We start from the raw sequence: 18,812 nt of genomic DNA on the forward strand, positions 1-18,812 counted from the left end.
AAAAATGTAACTGAACTCAACTTTAAGTTGAGTAATTCGAGTTGTTTAGATCAACAAGTCTTTTGAACATCGCTAATAATTTCTACATTTTTATCGATATCTACATTTCAAACCAGAGGAGAATATTGATATTGATAAACTAATCTTGTAATTTAGGTTAAATTAATTTTGTTTGTAAAAAATAATATATATATATATATATATATATATATATAAAGGGTGTTGTTCCCCAAATCCCCAACCCTAACCTTTCCCAATTTCTCCCGCGCTCTCTCTCTCTCGTCTCTTTCCTACAAACTTCCCTCTCTTTTTGCTCTCTCACACAGTCCTCTGTTCCTTCAGAACGGAAGAAAGAAACAGAACCCACGAAACCCTAAACTCTCACCTCTCTCAGTTTCACTCATTTATGGGAAAGTACTTCAAGAAATCCAAGCTTACTGCCGCCATTGCTCTCATGGAAGTCTCCCCTCACTCCTCTCCCGGACTTCGTACTAGAGCCGCTAAAACCCTTGCCTTACAGCGCCTCAACAAATCTGCCCTTGCTTCTTCTTCTTCTTCTTCTTCTTCTTCTTCTTACTTGCAGCTTCGGAGCCGCCGGCTTGAAAAGCCTCCGATACTCAGGCAGCACCAGAAGGCGAACCCGGATGGCGAGTGTTGCAGAGGTCGCTTAACTCTTGAATGTTCCTCGACGGACTCGGAGAAGAGGAAGCTTGGTGTGGGAGAAACACAGAGTGGAAATGTTTGGGATGTCGAAGATGTTTTTAGCGAGAACTGTCTCGAATTTGGAGGTGAAAATTGGTATGGTTTTCGAGAAATTTTCTTATATTGTTGTTATTTTAATTTAATTTTAGCTCGAAATGTATCAAAATAGTTGTGTTCTGCTACTCTGTTTAAATGTTTGTCTAGCTCGCGGGTTTCGACAATTTTTCTGATTATGTTGTTATTTTAGTTCAATTTAGCTTGAGATGCATCAAAATGGTTGTAGTCTGCTATTGTACTAAATAAAGGTTTGTCTAGTTCATGGGTTTCGTTGATTTTTCCCTTTTTAAATCATATTTTGTATGTATTCGAAATTTTGTTTGCTCGTATCGATTTCTAATGAAATGGATGGGTTCATTTCATTCTGTGACCATGTGCTCTTGTTTGACTATTACTATTGCTCGTACTAGTCTTTTTACCTTTTATGTACCTTCACTTTTCACTTCACATCCTGTCGTTGTTCTATTGTTTCTATCTGTGGTTGTGCATCTTTCATGAAAGGCTAGTTATGCTGATGAGATGTGACTTTAAGAGTGCTTCTTTCTTTAGTATCTGCTGTTTTATGTCTGGTCCAACTGCCCCCTTGGAGCTTTTAAACATTACTAGTTTTATTTGCCAATATATGACACTTTTTCTTAATTTTTCTTGGATACCAAGATAAACAACTACATTAGTGTCCTGATTTTCTGGTTGCTACCTCAATTTTTGGCATGAAATCCAGAGACAAAATGAAGTTTTACCTGCATTAATTCAGTGCAACTTTTCTTTTTTGGAAATTAATTCGAAGAATTCAATAAAGTTGGTAGTTGCCTACGGGAATACTGATAGCAATAGTTATTGCCTTTTTTGCAATTTGCAGCATGTCGTTTGTGCATATTTTGGCTTTTGAAAACGTGTAGATGACAAGAATTTATAAATTAGAAATATATTTTATGCCATATTTTGTACTACCAGCCAAATTATAGTTTGTCCCATTAGACACTAATGGTATATTCCTTCCAATCGATTCGATGCTGTGCAGTGTGTTTGTCAATTTAGTTTTGCCGTGGTTTAAGTAGACACTAATTAGGAAAAAGAACAGCGATTGATTCAATTAATGTAAAGCAGAAAATGATTTAAAGAACAAGTTGGTACCTTAAGTGTTTTATACCTCTTCTTATGTTTACAAATTTTCACTAGAGTAATTAATTCGAGCACTGTTGTGTAGGGGAACTGCAGGAAAAATGCATAGCAGTGTGGCTAGGGATTCAAGCTCCAATGAAACATCTCACTCAACAAGGATGGAGACAATTTCAAGTTCAACCAAATCAAGAGTAGAGATGGAGTTGCTTAAAAGTTTCCCATCCGCAAATGATATAGAGGAGTTCTTTGCACACGAAGAGCTATGGCATCAACGAACATTTATTCAGAAGTAGGCGATTTAATTTAACTTTGTGATATGTACTTAGATTTAGAAAATCATTGTCAAGACCTTTCCATCACGTCAATCGCCTTAGATTTGTGTGGGTTTTTGCAGGTATAACTTCGACTTTGCAAGTGATATGCCTCTCCAAGGGCGATACGAATGGGTGCAAGTGGTTCCTTAAGTAGCTACGATCTCGAATACCTCTACATAGCTCATTTTGGGAGAACACAGGATGGGTTGAAGACAGGCATTGAAGTTTCTGTAGTTACACAAAGTTAGAGCATCTCATACTAACCAGCTTTTATTTAATACGTCTTTAGTTAGACATTTGGGGAAATAGGAAGTACATATGTGCTAACGCACAGCATCTATCTTTGTAATATGTAATGTTTATCTCAACCGTTTCTACTGTCCATATCTGGTTAGTTTATCTTGGAAATTAGTAAAATAAATGAAGTTACTTTACCACCCATCTTCATAATCTAACTGAAACCTAAAACATGATTTCACTAGGTTTCATAATTGTTTGATTATGTCTAAGGACTCTTGCACTTTATCTTATTTGATTTCGTTTGAAGTTTGTCAGGAGCCTTACAGAGAAGAAATGGTAGATATGACATCAATGGGCCAGAAATCTGTTTTTTAAAAAATTAAAAATACTCTCGAGCAAATTGTAAAAATTATCCTTATGATAATTGTTACAATCACATCTTTAAATTTTTAACGGTAAGAATTAAGCCCTCAGATTCATACTAGTGTTAAAATTGGACCACCAAAGTTAAAATAGTTGTGGAATTTGGCCCCTCAAAATGATAAAAAATTATTATTTGAGTCTTCAAATTCTATAACTATTATATATTGGGTTAATTTTAATATTTGTATAAATTTGAAGGTTCAATTTGACAATTAAAAGTTTAATAGTATAATTACAACTATCAATCAACCGAAGTGTTTTTTGTAATTTGTCCAAGATAATATCACCGATTTTAAAAGAATTTTTTTTTTTAAACAAACATCAAAGTTGAATACCTTGGCTAATTTAGCTATTATCCTTTCAATTCATCCCCACAGAAGAAATGAGATGAACGGATGAGCAAAGTTCCGTGGTGATCAAACTTGTCGGCATGCACTTACTTCGATGCAATGCTTGGCAATTTCACGTGGTTGATTGCACGGCTCTGCATTTTACGGTTAGTACAACTCTGTTCAATGCACAAAGAATTGTCATTTTCGTTGCATATTAAATGCTACAAGTCCCCGGATAGAAAACTTTGAAAGATTCTCAGGACTCAGATTTAAGACGTTTAATTCATGCAATCACATACTCATATTCTTGGAAACCATCTATCCTACTATGTGATAGCAGTTCACTACAATAATTTTTCAGTTGACGAGACTGACTACCTTCAACTTCTACAGAGTCAGACTATGCTCACAATATTCCTTTAGGAAAAGCTCCTCTTTATCTAGAGTGATTGATGATGTTTTCTGATTTGATGATCTTATACTTGAACTAGGTTGTACAACTGCAACTGCATCCTTATCAAACCAGGAGCATGGCCACAAGTCTGAGGTAAAAAAATTGATTCCAGTACTGTTGAACTTGTTAAGACAGATAGCAAAATGCATGATTTGGTGATTCTATGGAGATGGTGGACATACAGAAGTTAAATGTGATGAAGTATTTGTCTCTGACATTTCAACTTCATATGGAGTGCAGTTGGAAGATTCCTCATTCCCTAAAGCCATCCTCCTAATTTTATCAAGTTGAATTGCACGGAGTTCATATCTGCCACAATAGAAACAATAGGATGAATTCTGTGCTAAATGCGCAGGAGAGTAGTAGAGAACAATTTCAATTTACCACATTATCTTGGAAATTTCCAGATAAAAAAGAAGATGAGTGCAGGTATGACCAGAGAAGCATCAGACAAGATTAAACAAACAAAAAGTCGTAGGGAAGCAGAATGCACGTGACATGTAATTTGTTTGCATTTTTTTTTTTTTTTTTTTTTGTCTTAAAGTTCCAATTTCACAAAGTTCTAGCTATCGTAGTACAAGAAGAGGAAATAGAATCAAGTTTTCAGCTTAATCTGTCAATAAACTCGAGCTAAATTAACTCACAAATTACACAGCTGAAATCTTTGTACGTAGGTAGCATTAGCAATAATCGGAACTGGTCTTTGCAAAGTTGGAATGTTTGACGCATCAGGAACGTGAATTATAATATATACTGTTTGACCATTCCTTGAGATGGAATTAACACGACCATATTAGCATGATCTTCTCAATACACGCTGATGGCATTTCAAGGTAAAAAGAAACCAAACATAGAAGTAAACAGACATCTGAGAGGTTCGTGGCTTCCCTAAATCATACCAAATTTCAAAACGTGGTTCCATACTATGTCTCTCCTCGAGGAAACCAGTAGACCCAACAAAAACAAACTTTCTAGGCCACAGATTTTCTGTCAACTGAATGTAAATCAAATTTAGGGGCTTTCCTTCCTATCAACACACATGTTCACACTATCACCTTGTCTTGAAGGTGAACACTAACTACTGATTCTGCACTAGTTGAGGGGATTCCCAGATTTCTCCCTTTTAAGTGACTGACCCTGCCATTGAATGAGAGCTTCTAACTCGTTCCCTTGAACTGCCTCCAGAGTAAAGTATTGATCTAACGTAGAGATTAGGGGTGTTCGTGGGTTGGGTTGGGTTAAAGTACTTTTTAGGCCCAACCCAATTGTTCAGGTCGTAAGTTTCTTCAACCCAAACAACCTTTATTAAATAATGAACTCAACCCAAACCAACCATGAAATAATTGGGTTGGGTTGATTCGGGTTATTCGGGTCATTTATTTAAATTTGTGTTCTAAAAATAAGTAAAATATTAATATGTAAAATTTTTATTTAATTATTTTAATCTATTGAATTAAAAGTAACAACTCAATTTCATTTAGATTATGAAAGTTTTCTTTCAAAAGTGCTAAAAATTTAATTTTAGTTGCTGGAGAATAAATTTCCAAAAAAATCATGAAATAAAATAAAAATAGATGTATATATAAATGTATCATAAATAAAATAAACATACCTTTTAAAATTAATAATAAACTCGGGTTGATTCTGGTTGGTTTGGGTTATTTTAAGTTAATTCAGGAACCAAACCAACCCATAAGATTTTTATTTATTTGAACCCAACCCATAAGATTTTTATTTATTTGAACCCAACCCAAATAAGTTGATAACCCAACCCAAACTGTATGGATTGAGTTGGGTTGGTTGGGTTTTTTTGGATCATCAGTTTTTTTGAACACCCTAGTAGAGATGGTAAAGGACTCAGATTACTTTTGGCCAGCTTCAACTAAGATTATGAAAGTATCTCTTTTCATTGCATCTCGTTTCTAGTTAAATAATAATAATGATAATAATGATAATAATAATAATAATAATAATAATAAATGAAAGATGGGGAGGCTTCGTGAAGTTGATGGCAGCTATAAAATTATGAGTACCCCTCCCCTCACTATGCATTCAGTACTTTGGAACAGACCATATATTGCCACTAAGCCACCCTTTCATACCTTTCAGAGGGCAAGGATTGTCCCAACTTCAATTTTGGCCATGTCTTTACCTGAAATTCCACTTGCCTCGTATACTTATCAGTACTACTTTCATTATTTGTGTGCACCACTAAGTATACTTGAAGTCATCTAAAGATAGCTCCATAATAGCTGGTCAACAAACTAAACTTGAGAAGAGCTTTTCCTGCAGTATACAGGGTAGGGGAATACGACAACAGAAATGGAGAGTTCTAGGTAGAAACACAGTACGATTTCAATATATGGTATCCATTTAGCTAAAGTCTTGTCTTGTCACAAGCGAAACAACATTAATTGGTTTCCAAGCATCTACAGCCCCCCACAAACTGGCCTTCTGTTTGATGATGCTATGCTTTTATAGTTCCCACTTAAGAAGCACAGACACTTTAGTTTGGCTAGTGTGTCCGTATCTAACACGCTTCAACACATGTCAAACACTTGGACACTCCTACAATTGTTGGACACAAATCGGACATTTCTTAGTGCAACAAATATATTAGATACGGGTGTTCCAAAAACCCAATGACCCAAGAAACCCGCTCAACCCAACCCAACCCAACCCAATCCAACCCGTACGGTTTGGGTTCGGTTGGGTTCAAATAGATGAAAAACTTATGGGTTGGGAATGGGTTCAACCAAAATAACCCAAACCAATCCGAACCAACCCGAACTTATTATTGTTTTTAAAAATTATGTTGTTTTTACTTATGATACAATTATTTTTACATATATTTATTTTTATGTTATTTTATTCCATGATTTTTTTGGTTACTTTATCTCCAACAACTCCTAAAAAAAACTTTTTGCACTTTGGAAAGAAAATTTTTATAATATAAATTAAAATTGAGTTATTAATCTTAATTCAATATATGAAATGAATTAAATAAAATTTTTACATATTAATATTTTATTTATTTTTAAAACAAAAATCTAAATAAATGACTCGACTAACCCGAACCAACCCAACACAAATATTTCATGGTTGGGTTGGGTTGAGTTCATTATTTAATAAGAGATTTGGATTGAAGAAATTTACAGTTCGAACAATTGGGTTGAGTCTAAAATGTGCTTGAACCCAACCCAACCCAATTCACGAGCACCCCCACTATTAGACAAGCATAGAACACTTGTTGAGTAGATTCATGGCTCTTACACTAGAATAATAAATTTTAAGCGTGAAATACATTAAACTAATTTTTAAACATATAAATGCATCTAACTCATTTTCTTTGGATTTTCTTTTGATACAAAAATGATATATATTTCTTAAAATGTGTATTTTAATAGATGTGTCCTTGCTATGTCATGACCTAGATTTTTTAAAAAAAAGAAGACATGTTGCCGTGTCCATGTCATGTCGTATCCGTATCTATGTTTCTTAGGTCCCACGGCTTAAACTCATGACACTCAATAGAAATGAACCACACTCAATCCCAATATGAATAGATTGATTAGGAGGGTTCATGCAATCTAGATGCTTCCTTGATGATACATGACCGTCACTGATGATGCTATGTAAGGGTGCTTCAGAAAAATGGTGTGCGTACTTTCTCATCCTGTCCATCATGATCAAAACCAAGTCCTTTCCCCTCAAAATCAACTGTGATGCCATTCCACGGCCATTTGAGTGAAGGTTAGGGGTGTAAGCTTGCAAGGGACATAACCTGGTACCTGTCCTATTGGCAGACTTCATAACTAGCTTTGTAGTTACTAGAGGATTGCTCAGCATGGCAGCATGGCCACATGCAAGCTGCATAAAACATCCAATTATTCATATCCATCACAGAAAAATGAGGCAAATCCACCCTCCTCATTATCAGTTCCACATGATTGACTATTTGACTTCTTCACTATGAACATCACTCGATTCACACTTCAAGTCTAATTGAATCCCACCATCATACATCTAGCCTAATCTAGCAGTGCCTTCCTTTATGAAATTAAACACCAAGGGATACATGTTGTGTGCACCTATTCCTTCTGGCTTCTGGTCCAAAGTCTGATTAATCTCTTCAGTCATTGTAACTATATTCTTCTTCAAAGTTGACATCCTCTTTGCCCTCAGTCACTCCCAATCTAGATTCTACAGTATTCATTAGTGTCCATTTTTCTCCCTTTAGGCATAATCCAAGATGATAGGATTAAGTAGAATGGCACAGGAAGAAGCAACCAAATACGAAAGAGAACATAGTATGTGGTTCTGACTTTCTAGTCTGACGTTGTGCTACACTGCCTCATTCCATAACTAACAGAATTACAAAACATGGCCCAACACTCTACTTTCTCCCCTTATGGAAACCCAAGGTCCAACAATAACAAGTTAACTTGTTAAGCCCACACCCATATATTCTCCTTCCACTATAGGTATTGGTAAACCAACTCAGGGGCCTCACCTTTCCTCTCACATGCCTAAAGATTATACATGATGGAGTAGGGGAGGGAGGTAGGACTTCTGGTAATGCACAAACAACTTCAAGATACAGCTCTGAACAAGGTTAGAGGAGCTGTAAAAAAGACAGGTATTTGCACATTTAAATGATCCCTATCCCTACGAACAACAAATGAACACATTTCTGCTTTAATTTCAGATTCATTAAATTAATGCCTAAGCATATTAGATGAATTATAAACCCTTCTCTCTAATATAATATCCTTCTAATATCAAAAGGAAGCTATGACTTCTAATGAGGAAGAAACATCTTCGAAACATCGCACTGAATCAGCTGAGAGAAACAGAAAATATTCTATAAGAAAGTGGAAAAGGTGATTGAAACTCCGTGAACTCTCACACTTAGGCACAAACACATGCTTCAAGAACTACACAAGGACGACTTGATTCATATAATACAAACAAGAGCCAACATTTTAAATACAATTAAATAGAAACAACAAGCTTCTCAAAACAATAGGACTTACTCAAATACGAGGCTCTTTACAAGGGCAAAGTATATTTTCCAGAATTGTTGTTCCTTCAAGTGTCCAGGGCAAAGCTTATACCTTAGTTGGGAAATTTCCTTCAAAATTTAAAAAGAATAGACAGTTTCAGAGAGCAAAATCATTTCTAGAATCAATATAGAATGATACCACACCCAACAAGTGCATGAATAATAGACTTCCACTTAAATAAATTTCCTATTTATGCAACCCAACCGATAAGGATAAGAAACTTCTACCTATCTCCACAATGTTATGATATAGTCCATTTTGGATATAAACTCTTGTGGCATTATTTTTAGAGCCAACCAAAAACATCATACCAATGTAGATAATTGTGTCGATCTCTTCCTTCCCTAACCAATCAATGTAGGACTTTGTTTGAACTAACACCAACAACACTAGGGTTTTATTTTGCTAGATTTGAAATCATTTCTACATAAGCAACAAGAAATAAACCTTGACTTTTGACAGCACAAGAACTGCATGTCGCTCCTGCCAATCCGAGAGAATCTCATCACCACGAGGTGCTTCCCCTTCATCTGAACAAAAAAAATTCAAGTTGAGAAACAAATCTGAAATGTTCTAATTCGTTAAAAAGACCTCCAAGAATCCAAACGAAACTTAAAAGAAACACACTCCCGTGTTGTGTGATTTTGAATGGAATTGAAAAAGTAAAGAGAATGAAACAGTGAAATACCCAGAAGAGGAAAGTTCTTGAAGGTCTCGAAAGTGAAGGACTTAACAAATTCAATCAACCTGTCTGTAACTCCGAGGAATTGCTCTTCTTTCTCATGATGGGACTGTTGTATGGGAATCGAAGCTTTGGTAAACTGGCCGTTTTCCCTCAAAAGTCTTCGTCGTAACCAAGAAGACAAACTCATTGTTCGTGGTGGTCTGGTTTGTAATCGCAGGCGCTAGCTATATCAAGAAGATAAGCATATCCTATCCTATGACGAGCAATAAGTTGCAGTTTGGGAAGCCATAATCAGATAATCAGAGAAATTGATGGCGATACATCATCGTCATCATCCGCAGCCGGGAATTAAACCCGGGTTTGTTTGTGAGTGAACGAGTTCCGATGTTCCAATTGTGCTACTACGAAGTTTAATTATCATTGCTGCTATTTTTAGCTTTTATTTTATTTTATTTTTATTTATTTTTTCCGAATAACCCCTTTTTTATGGTCCAAATAAAAGACGAGTACCTATTTTAAAATTGAATGAAAAGGGGGAAATGTGGGCCAATGACCTAATATCTAGGCCCATAATGTCAAATGACTCATTTTTTTAAAATAAATTATCAATTAACCTTCTACTGACATTATCATGATATAAAATTACAAGAATTGCTCATGATAACTGTCTCGCTCTCGTTACTTGGATCTCGTTGTCGCTGTCTGTCTATCTTCCATCATGATGTGATTGTTTATCATTGTACGATTGATTTGACAATTTTCACGAAATTTGTCTACAACTTAAAACCGTTAACACACGACAAATATGTAATAGTGAATTCTTTAAAATCTAAACTTCATTTGAACTGTCATTTTGTTGAACGGAGATTTATTGAACGAGATATTCTGGAACGGAGTTTTTCGAAACCAAACGGAGTTTTCAGAATGGAACAGACTTTTCTTGAACTTGGTTTCATTGGTGTTTATAGAAACGTGGTCTCAAAAAAGGTATGTAAATAGACAATGTAAATAGCATAACGAAAGGGGTGTGAGAAAGAGCGATAACGAGAAAGGTGGAGAGAGAGAGCGACAACGAGAAAGGTGGAGAAAACGAGAGCAAGATTGAGCGACAGCGTGAGAGCGAGAGTGAGAGCGAGATACGACGAGAGCGAGAGCGAGAGTAATTGGGAGCAAGAACCGCGAGAGCGAAAGCAATTGGGAGCGACAGCGAGGGAGATCCATGTGTATTACTATCTGCTTAATAAAAAATGTTCTCTTGCTTTGTAGGATGATAGAAAAGTATGTACTAATTCGAAATGGAGGTTATTGGGATGAGAACCAAAATTTGTATGTTGGAGGCGAGTTAACAGGAATCATTGTGCCTATTACCTTGAACTATGAAGAACTTAAAGCTCACATTTACAAGGTTGCAAATGTAAATTGCTCAGAGTTTAATGTTGTTATGAGAGTTAAATATAAGCTTGACTTTGAAGCCCCTCCACAGTACATACGGAATGACGATGATGTTCGCTTCCTTCTTTTCCGGGACGATCTTTCTAGAGTTCAGCTATATGTAATGCTAAAATCATACCACGACGAAAATGTGAATATGTGGAGGATAAATGTATAGAGAACGACGACTAAAATCATACCACAACGATATTTTACTGTCAAATGTATAGAGGATAATTGTAAGTGGAGCCTTCGTGCAGTGAAAATTCCAAGGTGTGACATATTTAAGATCACAAAGTATATGCAGTTGCACACATGTTCTATTGGAATTTTAAATCATGACCTAGACAAACAATGGCTACGTTAGTTGGTGAACTAATCAAAGATAAGTTTACAGGCATAGGACATGTTAATAAACCTCGTCACATCATTGAGGATATGAGGAAAGAGTATGGCGTAAACATAAGTTACGATAAGGCGTGGCGTGCAAGGGAAACCACTTATGCTCTCGCTAGGGGGTACTCCAAAAGAGTCGTACGCTGTTTTACATGCATATGGTGAAGCGTTAAAAATAGAGAATCCAGGTACAGGGTTTGAAATCGAACTTGAAAAATGATGTCCATTTCAAGTACATGTTTATGGCATTAGGGCCTTGTATGGGAACTACGAGCATAATGGACAAAACTGCAGTGAACCGCTCACGTCTAGGCGACCTACTGATTCTAATCCAAATTATTCAAATGTCGGTCGATTGTAATTGTCTATGTGCCACTTGTAATCCTCAAAACTGTAACTTTCTATGTGCCACTTTAATCCTCAAAACTGTAATTTTCTATGTGCCACTTGTCTATTCACGAATCTCTTCAAATATATCGCTTATCTCGCTTTCCCTTTTATAAGTTTAATTATGTGGTTGTCTATTCATGAATCATTCTGGAAACTTCTCGCTCTCACTAATCTCACTATCACTTGTAATCCCTTTTAATATGTCTCGCTTATAAGTTTAATTACTAAAGTTTGTCTATGCATGAATCTCTTCAAATATCTTGCTTATCTCACTCTCACTTTTATAAGTTTAATTAAATTGTTGGCTATTCGTGAATCATTATGGAAACGTCTCGCTCTCGCTAATTTCACTCTCACTAATCTCGTTATTACTTGTAATCCCTTTTAGAATTTCTCGCTTATAAGTTTAATTCCTAAAGTTTGTCTATTCATGAATCTTTTCAAATGTCTCGCTTATCTCACTCTCCCTTTTTGTAAGTTTAATTAACTTGTTGGCTATTCATGAATTGTTGGGGTTGATGCGCTAAAGTCTTGTGTTCTGTAGTTTGTAAACAGTTTGTACGAACGCTTGTGATGTATAATTTATGATATTTACTTCACTTCTTGATTTTGCTCATTTGAATGTTTTATTTGCTTTACCATAAACCAATAAACCTAAAATCCCTAGTTTATCTTTATGTAACTTAAGCATGCATATGGTGATATACAAGTGGATCATGTCTTAAGTGATAACCAAAATGGTCTGTAGTATATGGATATAGGAGGGAAACCTTATCCTGGTAATGCTACGGATGCGACCCGCTTTGTAGAATAGTTACAAGTGTTGTAACTTGTCACAGATGATCTGATCCTGATTATTCGTGTAGGGGACATGCGAGCGGGGGCGTCTTATATAAAGAGTTTGTATAAGACCTAACCATGAAGTGTTAACGTCTCATTATATAACACCGTTTATGATAGAGATTCACTTCACTAGGATGACCATAGGTAACATGACCTCAATCCTGAGTGAGTTGGAAACTTCTGCCATTGAGGGCGGTTCTTTGATTTGCATGGGTGCAACTGGTCAGGTTGCCGACTCAAACCTATCACTTTGAAGATTCGTCTGATTTGGGAGCTGAGAACTTAGCTACACAAGATGGAATTCACTCCTTCCCCAAAGTAGAGGTAAATAGATAGATAGCTCCCTTAAGGGCTGATTCCAGGGTTTGAACGATGTGGTGCCACACACATTCTCTTGGACCGAGAGGTGTTCACAAATAGTTGGACTATGTTATATTGTTCATTAGAGGGATCGGTGGTACTTAAGGAGTGAGATGTTACTGTAGGGGAAAAACGATAATTTGACCCAGCTGTACTTACGAGCATCTGTGAAAGGTCATCATACCCATGATTGGTTATATCCAATGGACACAAAAATATATCTATGGTAAGAAGAGTTCAGTTGTCGGTCTTTAGTGAAATGCCTGGCAGTTAACGGATGGTGGATCTCGTGGCTAAAGAGTTTAGTCATCTATTCACGTACCGTTGGAGCTTCGAGCCATTGGTCCATAAGGTCCCCTTGGTAGCTTGGATAAAAGATGAGAATCAGTTTTTGGGTCAGTTTGAAATGTTCAAATTGACAAGAAGGAGTTCGATTATATATGATATGATTGACTAAATGTATGAGATACATTATTTTGGAGGAAATTGGATATAAATATGATTTATATCAAGTAGAGGAGAAAACACTATAGTAGATATATGATATCAAACTATAGGTTAAAAATATAATATGATTATACTCGTTATTTAGTTAATTAGGCGGTTATGAGATAATTGGCCGAGTTTTTCTCCGAATTCGTGTGAAAGTGAGAAGTTTGATTCAGTCCTTGTAACTAAAGAATAAAATGAAAATGGTTTTTTCGCTCATAGTGTGAAAGTAGACGATCACTTAGCACGTCGAGCACAACTAAACGATCACTTACCTTTTGATAGACGATCGCTTAGTATTTACTACACGATCGTGTACCCCAACCTAAATAACAAGCACTCGACTATATGATAGATATCCCTTTCTCCCACTTGCTTGTTTGTTTTAAACGATCACTTTTCCTCCTCCCCTCTACCAATTCCATCAAAATCCACCCTTTGGATTCTCACTCCGAGAATACTGAGGGCTTCAAGTGGTGGTCTTGTCCCCAGTTGCTTGTTGTTAGTACGATGCTGATCGTGTAGACGACCGTGGTGTTGCTAGGCGACTGTTTTCCGGACGAGTTAGAATAAGAGGAGTTCATTCACGTTGGACCGAGTTTTTGTGAAGGTTGTCTTCAACTGGTAAGTCTCTTGGTCATTTGTATTTATTTGTTAAAGCATGCCAGTAATTAGTGTTTACAATGCATATCTATATATGTGTGGTAATTCTGTCACAATGAAATTGAAAAGACCTGTTTTCACTCATAGGTATTCTTGTTTAAGAGTTCATGAATGAATCTTCTTGGAAATGTCTCGCTCTCACTGGATCTCGTTCTCGCTAATCTCTCTATCACTTACACAACTTTCCTCAAGTTTGTCTATTTATGTTACTCAAATATTTGTCTATTCATGTTAGTTCTACACTAACAATTTAAATAACATGTTAGTAAAATTACTTCAATAATATACATAATATACATTTACGTCAATAATATGGAGTGTTCGTCTACAATTGACATGCCAATTGCATCCTATAGTCACTCATCTTCTCCTGAGTGATTATAGATGGGGCATTACCAGTCATTAATGTTCTAAGAATTTGACAACAAATATTTCACAATCTAACGACCCGTGCTGCGTATTCATAGAGGTAGATCGGGTTATCTTCCAACGAGATGTTTCTATGTCCGGCTTCCAACGTTTCAAGTCACAGTAGTGAAGAAGCGATGGTAGGGTGTAAGTCAACAGTTCAAGGAAAGATTCCAGCTTCTTCTTTGATGTCATGGACGGTAGTGAATCAAATACGAATAATCGACCTCTATTTAGATCGAATGCAATCAACATCCAATGTTGATCGATGTTTGTTGACGTATACACGTAGTCCACATTTGACCATTTGACATCGAATTTACTCATGATATAATCTGAAAATGTCTCTTTCCCTCATGCTACGGCAGCATGCAAAGTCGATTTGTTCTTAATATGTTTGTAGACCCCATCTTGAGAATTTAGGTGACTCTACACGGCGAAAAGAACAATAAAAACACATAGTCAACCAATGTATTCCTATTCAGAAGTGTAGTAAATGGTTACCGTTATTCCAATTGGCAGGATGGTGAAGCTGGCCATACACATATCTGGCCGCCTATAGAATTTATCTTTTATGAACTGAAATAGAATATTTAGGGTTTGCATCCAGAACAAGATATATGTTAGAAGAGGGAAGTAAATTGTATGTACTTGGTAAAAAGGACAAGGATCATAAACTTATGTCACACTCAACCCATAAACTTGGTTCGGTCAACTCCTGGAAAAAGGATTTGGATAATGGCTGAACTGCATTTTCTCGAACCTCATTGTCTGTATTCTTATCGGCAATCCAATATACCATTTCCTTGAATATAGCAGTTGGAACTTCATGCTCCAAGGAGTATTGGATCGTCGCTTTAAACTGTATCGTAGGTACCTCAGGGAGAGGGTACTTAATATTTGGACGATCCAAAAGAAGTTGAACCTTAATTTCCTTCTCTTTTGTAATTTTCTTTTTTGGTTCGACGGTAGATGTGTATGTATCAACGACCTTTCTCTTATGTATTGTTTTTCTACTCTCGACCATAACCTACAGAAATATAACAAAATGGTGAACATGTTAAATAACAAATATGAAGAAAGAAATTTTTTAATCACATAATGATCATACCTGTGAATAGAGATGTAAGGTGTTAGAGGAGGTCGTGATATCAAGGTGTACAGATGAATTGAGAGGTAGAGGTGGGTTAAGTGACATAGGTGGAGGTGGGGTAGGTGACTTAGGTAGAGATGGGGTAGATGACTTAGGTGGAGGTGGGGTAGGTGACCTACGTATAGGTTGGGTGAGTGACCGAGATAGAGTCGGGATGGGGGATATGGTGTCATCGTGGCCTGTCTGTGGAGTGGGGGATCTCGTCGCCTCAAACAACGTGGAACCCTTCATAGACTGTAATAGAGACAAAATAGTTAACAATTGTGCTTTGATGTCTCTCGTGTCCGTCTCCAGGTTCGATACACGGGTATCCAAGCTCGATATAAATATACATCAGGATCAACATTGCCTCCTTCCCTGTGACCCGAAACCTCCGGGACAGAACACTCCTCCTCAGGCTCAGAACGTACGTCACCCACCAGCACATCATGAAACATATCTTCGCTAGGGGTATAAGTAGGCTGGTGGATGTTTTAGTCCCCATCAGATTCATCGTCCCTCACTCCACCTTCTGAATTACCCTACCGTTCACTTTCCCCACCTTCTGAACTATTCTCTGAACTACTGCCACTCTTTGAACTATTAGAGCTCCCTGAACTCTCGGTGTCGGAGTGTACTTCTCTTACGGCCCGTCTATCAGTTAAGGTGTCCCAAAACTCCTTCTTAGTATCAGACATGACAAGACCCTCTTTGACTTTTGTCTGTATTAAGGAACCCAGTAAGATGGTTAGTGTACATTTAACAACTGAATAAATATATTGTGGCTAGATAGATTACACTTACATTTTGAGACTAAGAAATGTCTCTCTCGAGTGCTTTGAATGATACCGAGTAGGAGCATGACCACCGTAATATACGAGACACAGCTACCTTTCTCTTTCGAGTGGCAACGTTTCCTACTATTGACGATAGGATCTCGTACGTCCACACCTAAATCCAAACAACTCAAATTTATAACTGATAACTGACAGAAATGACAATTATTGTAAGTCTTTTATTTAGAATTATGAGGGCTAACAAGTAGAAAATGCGGTGATAATACTTAGAATTTGTGAAAAATTGAGTTTTGTGTCGATTAATACCTAAATCCTCTCTGACCTCAATATTATGCGTTACACCGTGCCAAAGTGTCTATTTTTGTAGCTATCGCAGGAATCAAACACATGCGTTGAAAATCAGCAATCACAATCAAACGCATGCACTAAAGCCAGGCGACCACAAAGACAAATGCATGTGCTGAAAACCGAGCTATCGCATAAACGAACGCATGCGGTGATCGCATGCGTCCATCGCATGGAAGTTGCGATGATCAAGCGAATGCGGTAATCACTTAGACATTGCGGCCACAGAGTGATAACCTTAAATAGAAGGGTGACCGCAAGATGGGTAGAATGCGTTGATACTTTAGTTGAATCAAGCTCGGACGCATACTTTGGGAGTATCAATAAGATGATGTGACATTGCCCATACCACGACAAAGGCAGCAGTGAGACATAACACAATCATCATAGCTGTCGACGTTTAAACTCTATAAATAGCCCATTGGACCTTCATTTCAAGATATCTGAACTTCTGCCTCAAGGCAAAGGTTTGCGATCATAGATGAGAGCATGAGCAAGATTTTCTGTGAGGATTCTTCATCTCTACAAACCAAATCGAGTGACGACCGGAGCCTTCACCGGAGATAGAGCTCGAGAGAGACATCTCCACCGTTCATCCATGGCACCACCAGCAGCCTTGATGCAGAGTCTTTCATTTCTCCTCTAATCTCTTTATTGTATTACATTTTAGCTTAAGATATTAAGACATTTTGTAATCAATGCATAACTTGATTCCTTCAACGCCATCTTTTTCATCTTATTTATCTTTATCATCGTTTATTTATCAAACGCGATCGCATACTCAATCGTGTAGCCTAGAGGTAGGACGTATATAGCAACCTACCGAGAGGTGTATGTTGTGTGAGTAAGGTGAGTTAATCCTCTTTTCTTGGTGAAAGGTTGTAGCAACGCTTGTCGATGGGTTGTTGCAATGCTTTTCTATGAGTTAATTAGCCGTATCTAACTACCTGAGAAGGTAAGAGATGGAACGCACTAAGCAAAGTATGTATTGTTCCTAGAGATAGGCACGGTCTTATGCTCGATGCACCTATGCACTATAGAGATATAGTCATGCGACTGACCACCGAGAGGTATGCGATGCATTAGTGTGACGAGCTGGGATTACTCGAGCGATTTAAGATAATAAAAATTACTATGTGCTAACAGTTGTTGTGTATCTACCAATTCTCATCGCAAGTCTTCCATTGCTCAATCTGTTTAGCTAAGAGTAGGAGTAGTGTGTAATCCATTAAACTTCTTCTTTTTTACTTTTATTCATCACCTCAAACGCATTGCTTCACAAGCATTATTGAGTGACAAATCCCTATCTTCGACCTTGGATTATCCAAGAAATTTTCGTTTTCATTATACTTGGCGAGAAGGTAAGAAAACTTGTGATAGGAACGCATGGTCATTGCATACTAGATTAACGCATGCTTGTTATTCCAACGCATGACCTCAGACGCATAGGCATAAACGAATAACTTAAGACATACAACACACAACAAATAATGCGTTCACACCCCATAATTTTCCTCCAACAATAACTATGTTAATGTTAAACCAAAAATAAAGTTAAGTTAAGGAACATCTACCTAGAATGCTTGGGGAAATCTACGGAGCGAGTACTTCACAACATAATTTTTATTTCCCCTCACCTTCTCCTTGTATAAACCAACCTTGTCGTTTAATGCAGTCTTCAGGGCGTTAAGTGTCCTCTCCCAAATAATTGTACCCCAATCAAGATTGTTGTAGTAATTTATGTCTTCAACATCGTCAAATAGAGGATGATCAACAACATTCTTTTGCTTGTTTTTACCCATCATTGCAACCTCCGTGTAATATACTAGGGTAATTTTAACAGCATCATTGTCATTTTCAAATATCAAATTTTTGTATTCTTCTTCAAGTAAATTCAAGTGGAATACGTTTGAGGTCGACCGATTACCAAAGTACCATGTCAAAAGTTCTTGTGAGGACTTCCCACTTCGTATAACTCGTTTAGGAGACCGCCACAAACCAGTGATCAATAAAAAGTCGTCCTTCGAAAATGTGACGACCTTTCCTCTGACAAAGAAACTAATCGAGTCCACTCTTGACTTCTGCACTTCCCTAAATAACATATGGTGGATTAATGGGTTGTTGAATACAAGTTCAGTGTCTACAAAGCGACCAAAAACTGTT

At 37.0% G+C, this 18,812-nt stretch overlaps 2 protein-coding genes across 2 annotated transcripts; one reads left to right on the plus strand and one right to left on the minus strand.

The window, feature by feature from the left end:
• Window positions 1-214: 214 nt before the first annotated feature.
• LOC120078493 (cyclin-dependent kinase inhibitor 3-like) lies at window positions 215-2,636 on the plus strand. The gene is made up of 3 exons (XM_039032765.2): window positions 215-798; window positions 1,967-2,170; window positions 2,276-2,636. Exons 1-3 carry the CDS (start codon window positions 407-409, stop codon window positions 2,343-2,345), a joined length of 666 nt encoding a protein of 221 aa, XP_038888693.1. The 5' UTR covers window positions 215-406; the 3' UTR covers window positions 2,346-2,636.
• A 738-nt stretch (window positions 2,637-3,374) lies between these two features.
• LOC120078494 (BSD domain-containing protein) lies at window positions 3,375-9,846 on the minus strand. The gene is made up of 5 exons (XM_039032766.2): window positions 9,399-9,846; window positions 9,158-9,240; window positions 8,681-8,778; window positions 3,827-3,953; window positions 3,375-3,732 (listed from the first exon to the last, which is right to left on the minus strand). The coding sequence occupies exons 1-5, from the start codon at window positions 9,580-9,582 to the stop codon at window positions 3,667-3,669; spliced, it is 558 nt and encodes a 185-aa protein (XP_038888694.1). The 5' UTR covers window positions 9,583-9,846; the 3' UTR covers window positions 3,375-3,666.
• Between the last annotated feature and the right edge of the window lie 8,966 nt (window positions 9,847-18,812).

The sequence above is a fragment of the Benincasa hispida genome, chromosome 5 (assembly GCF_027475165.1).
Source record: "Benincasa hispida cultivar pf3 chromosome 5, pf3_genome.v1.1, whole genome shotgun sequence".
NCBI lineage: Eukaryota > Viridiplantae > Streptophyta > Magnoliopsida > Cucurbitales > Cucurbitaceae > Benincasa > Benincasa hispida.

Excerpts from the sequence above, each read along its gene's own strand:
- LOC120078493 (XM_039032765.2), top strand. The coding sequence starts at position 407 with ATGGGAAAGTACTTCAAGAAATCCAAGCTTACTGCCGCCATTGCTCTC. Across the intron at positions 799-1,966 it reads GAATTTGGAGGTGAAAATTG|GGGAACTGCAGGAAAAATGC; the intron begins GTATGGTTTTCG and ends ACTGTTGTGTAG. Across the intron at positions 2,171-2,275 it reads CAACGAACATTTATTCAGAA|GTATAACTTCGACTTTGCAA; the intron begins GTAGGCGATTTA and ends GGGTTTTTGCAG.
- LOC120078494 (XM_039032766.2), bottom strand. The coding sequence starts at position 9,582 with ATGAGTTTGTCTTCTTGGTTACGACGAAGACTTTTGAGGGAAAACGGC. Across the intron at positions 9,241-9,398 it reads CAAGAACTTTCCTCTTCTGG|ATGAAGGGGAAGCACCTCGT; the intron begins GTATTTCACTGT and ends TTTTTTGTTCAG. Across the intron at positions 8,779-9,157 it reads TTGTGCTGTCAAAAGTCAAG|GAAATTTCCCAACTAAGGTA; the intron begins GTTTATTTCTTG and ends TAAATTTTGAAG.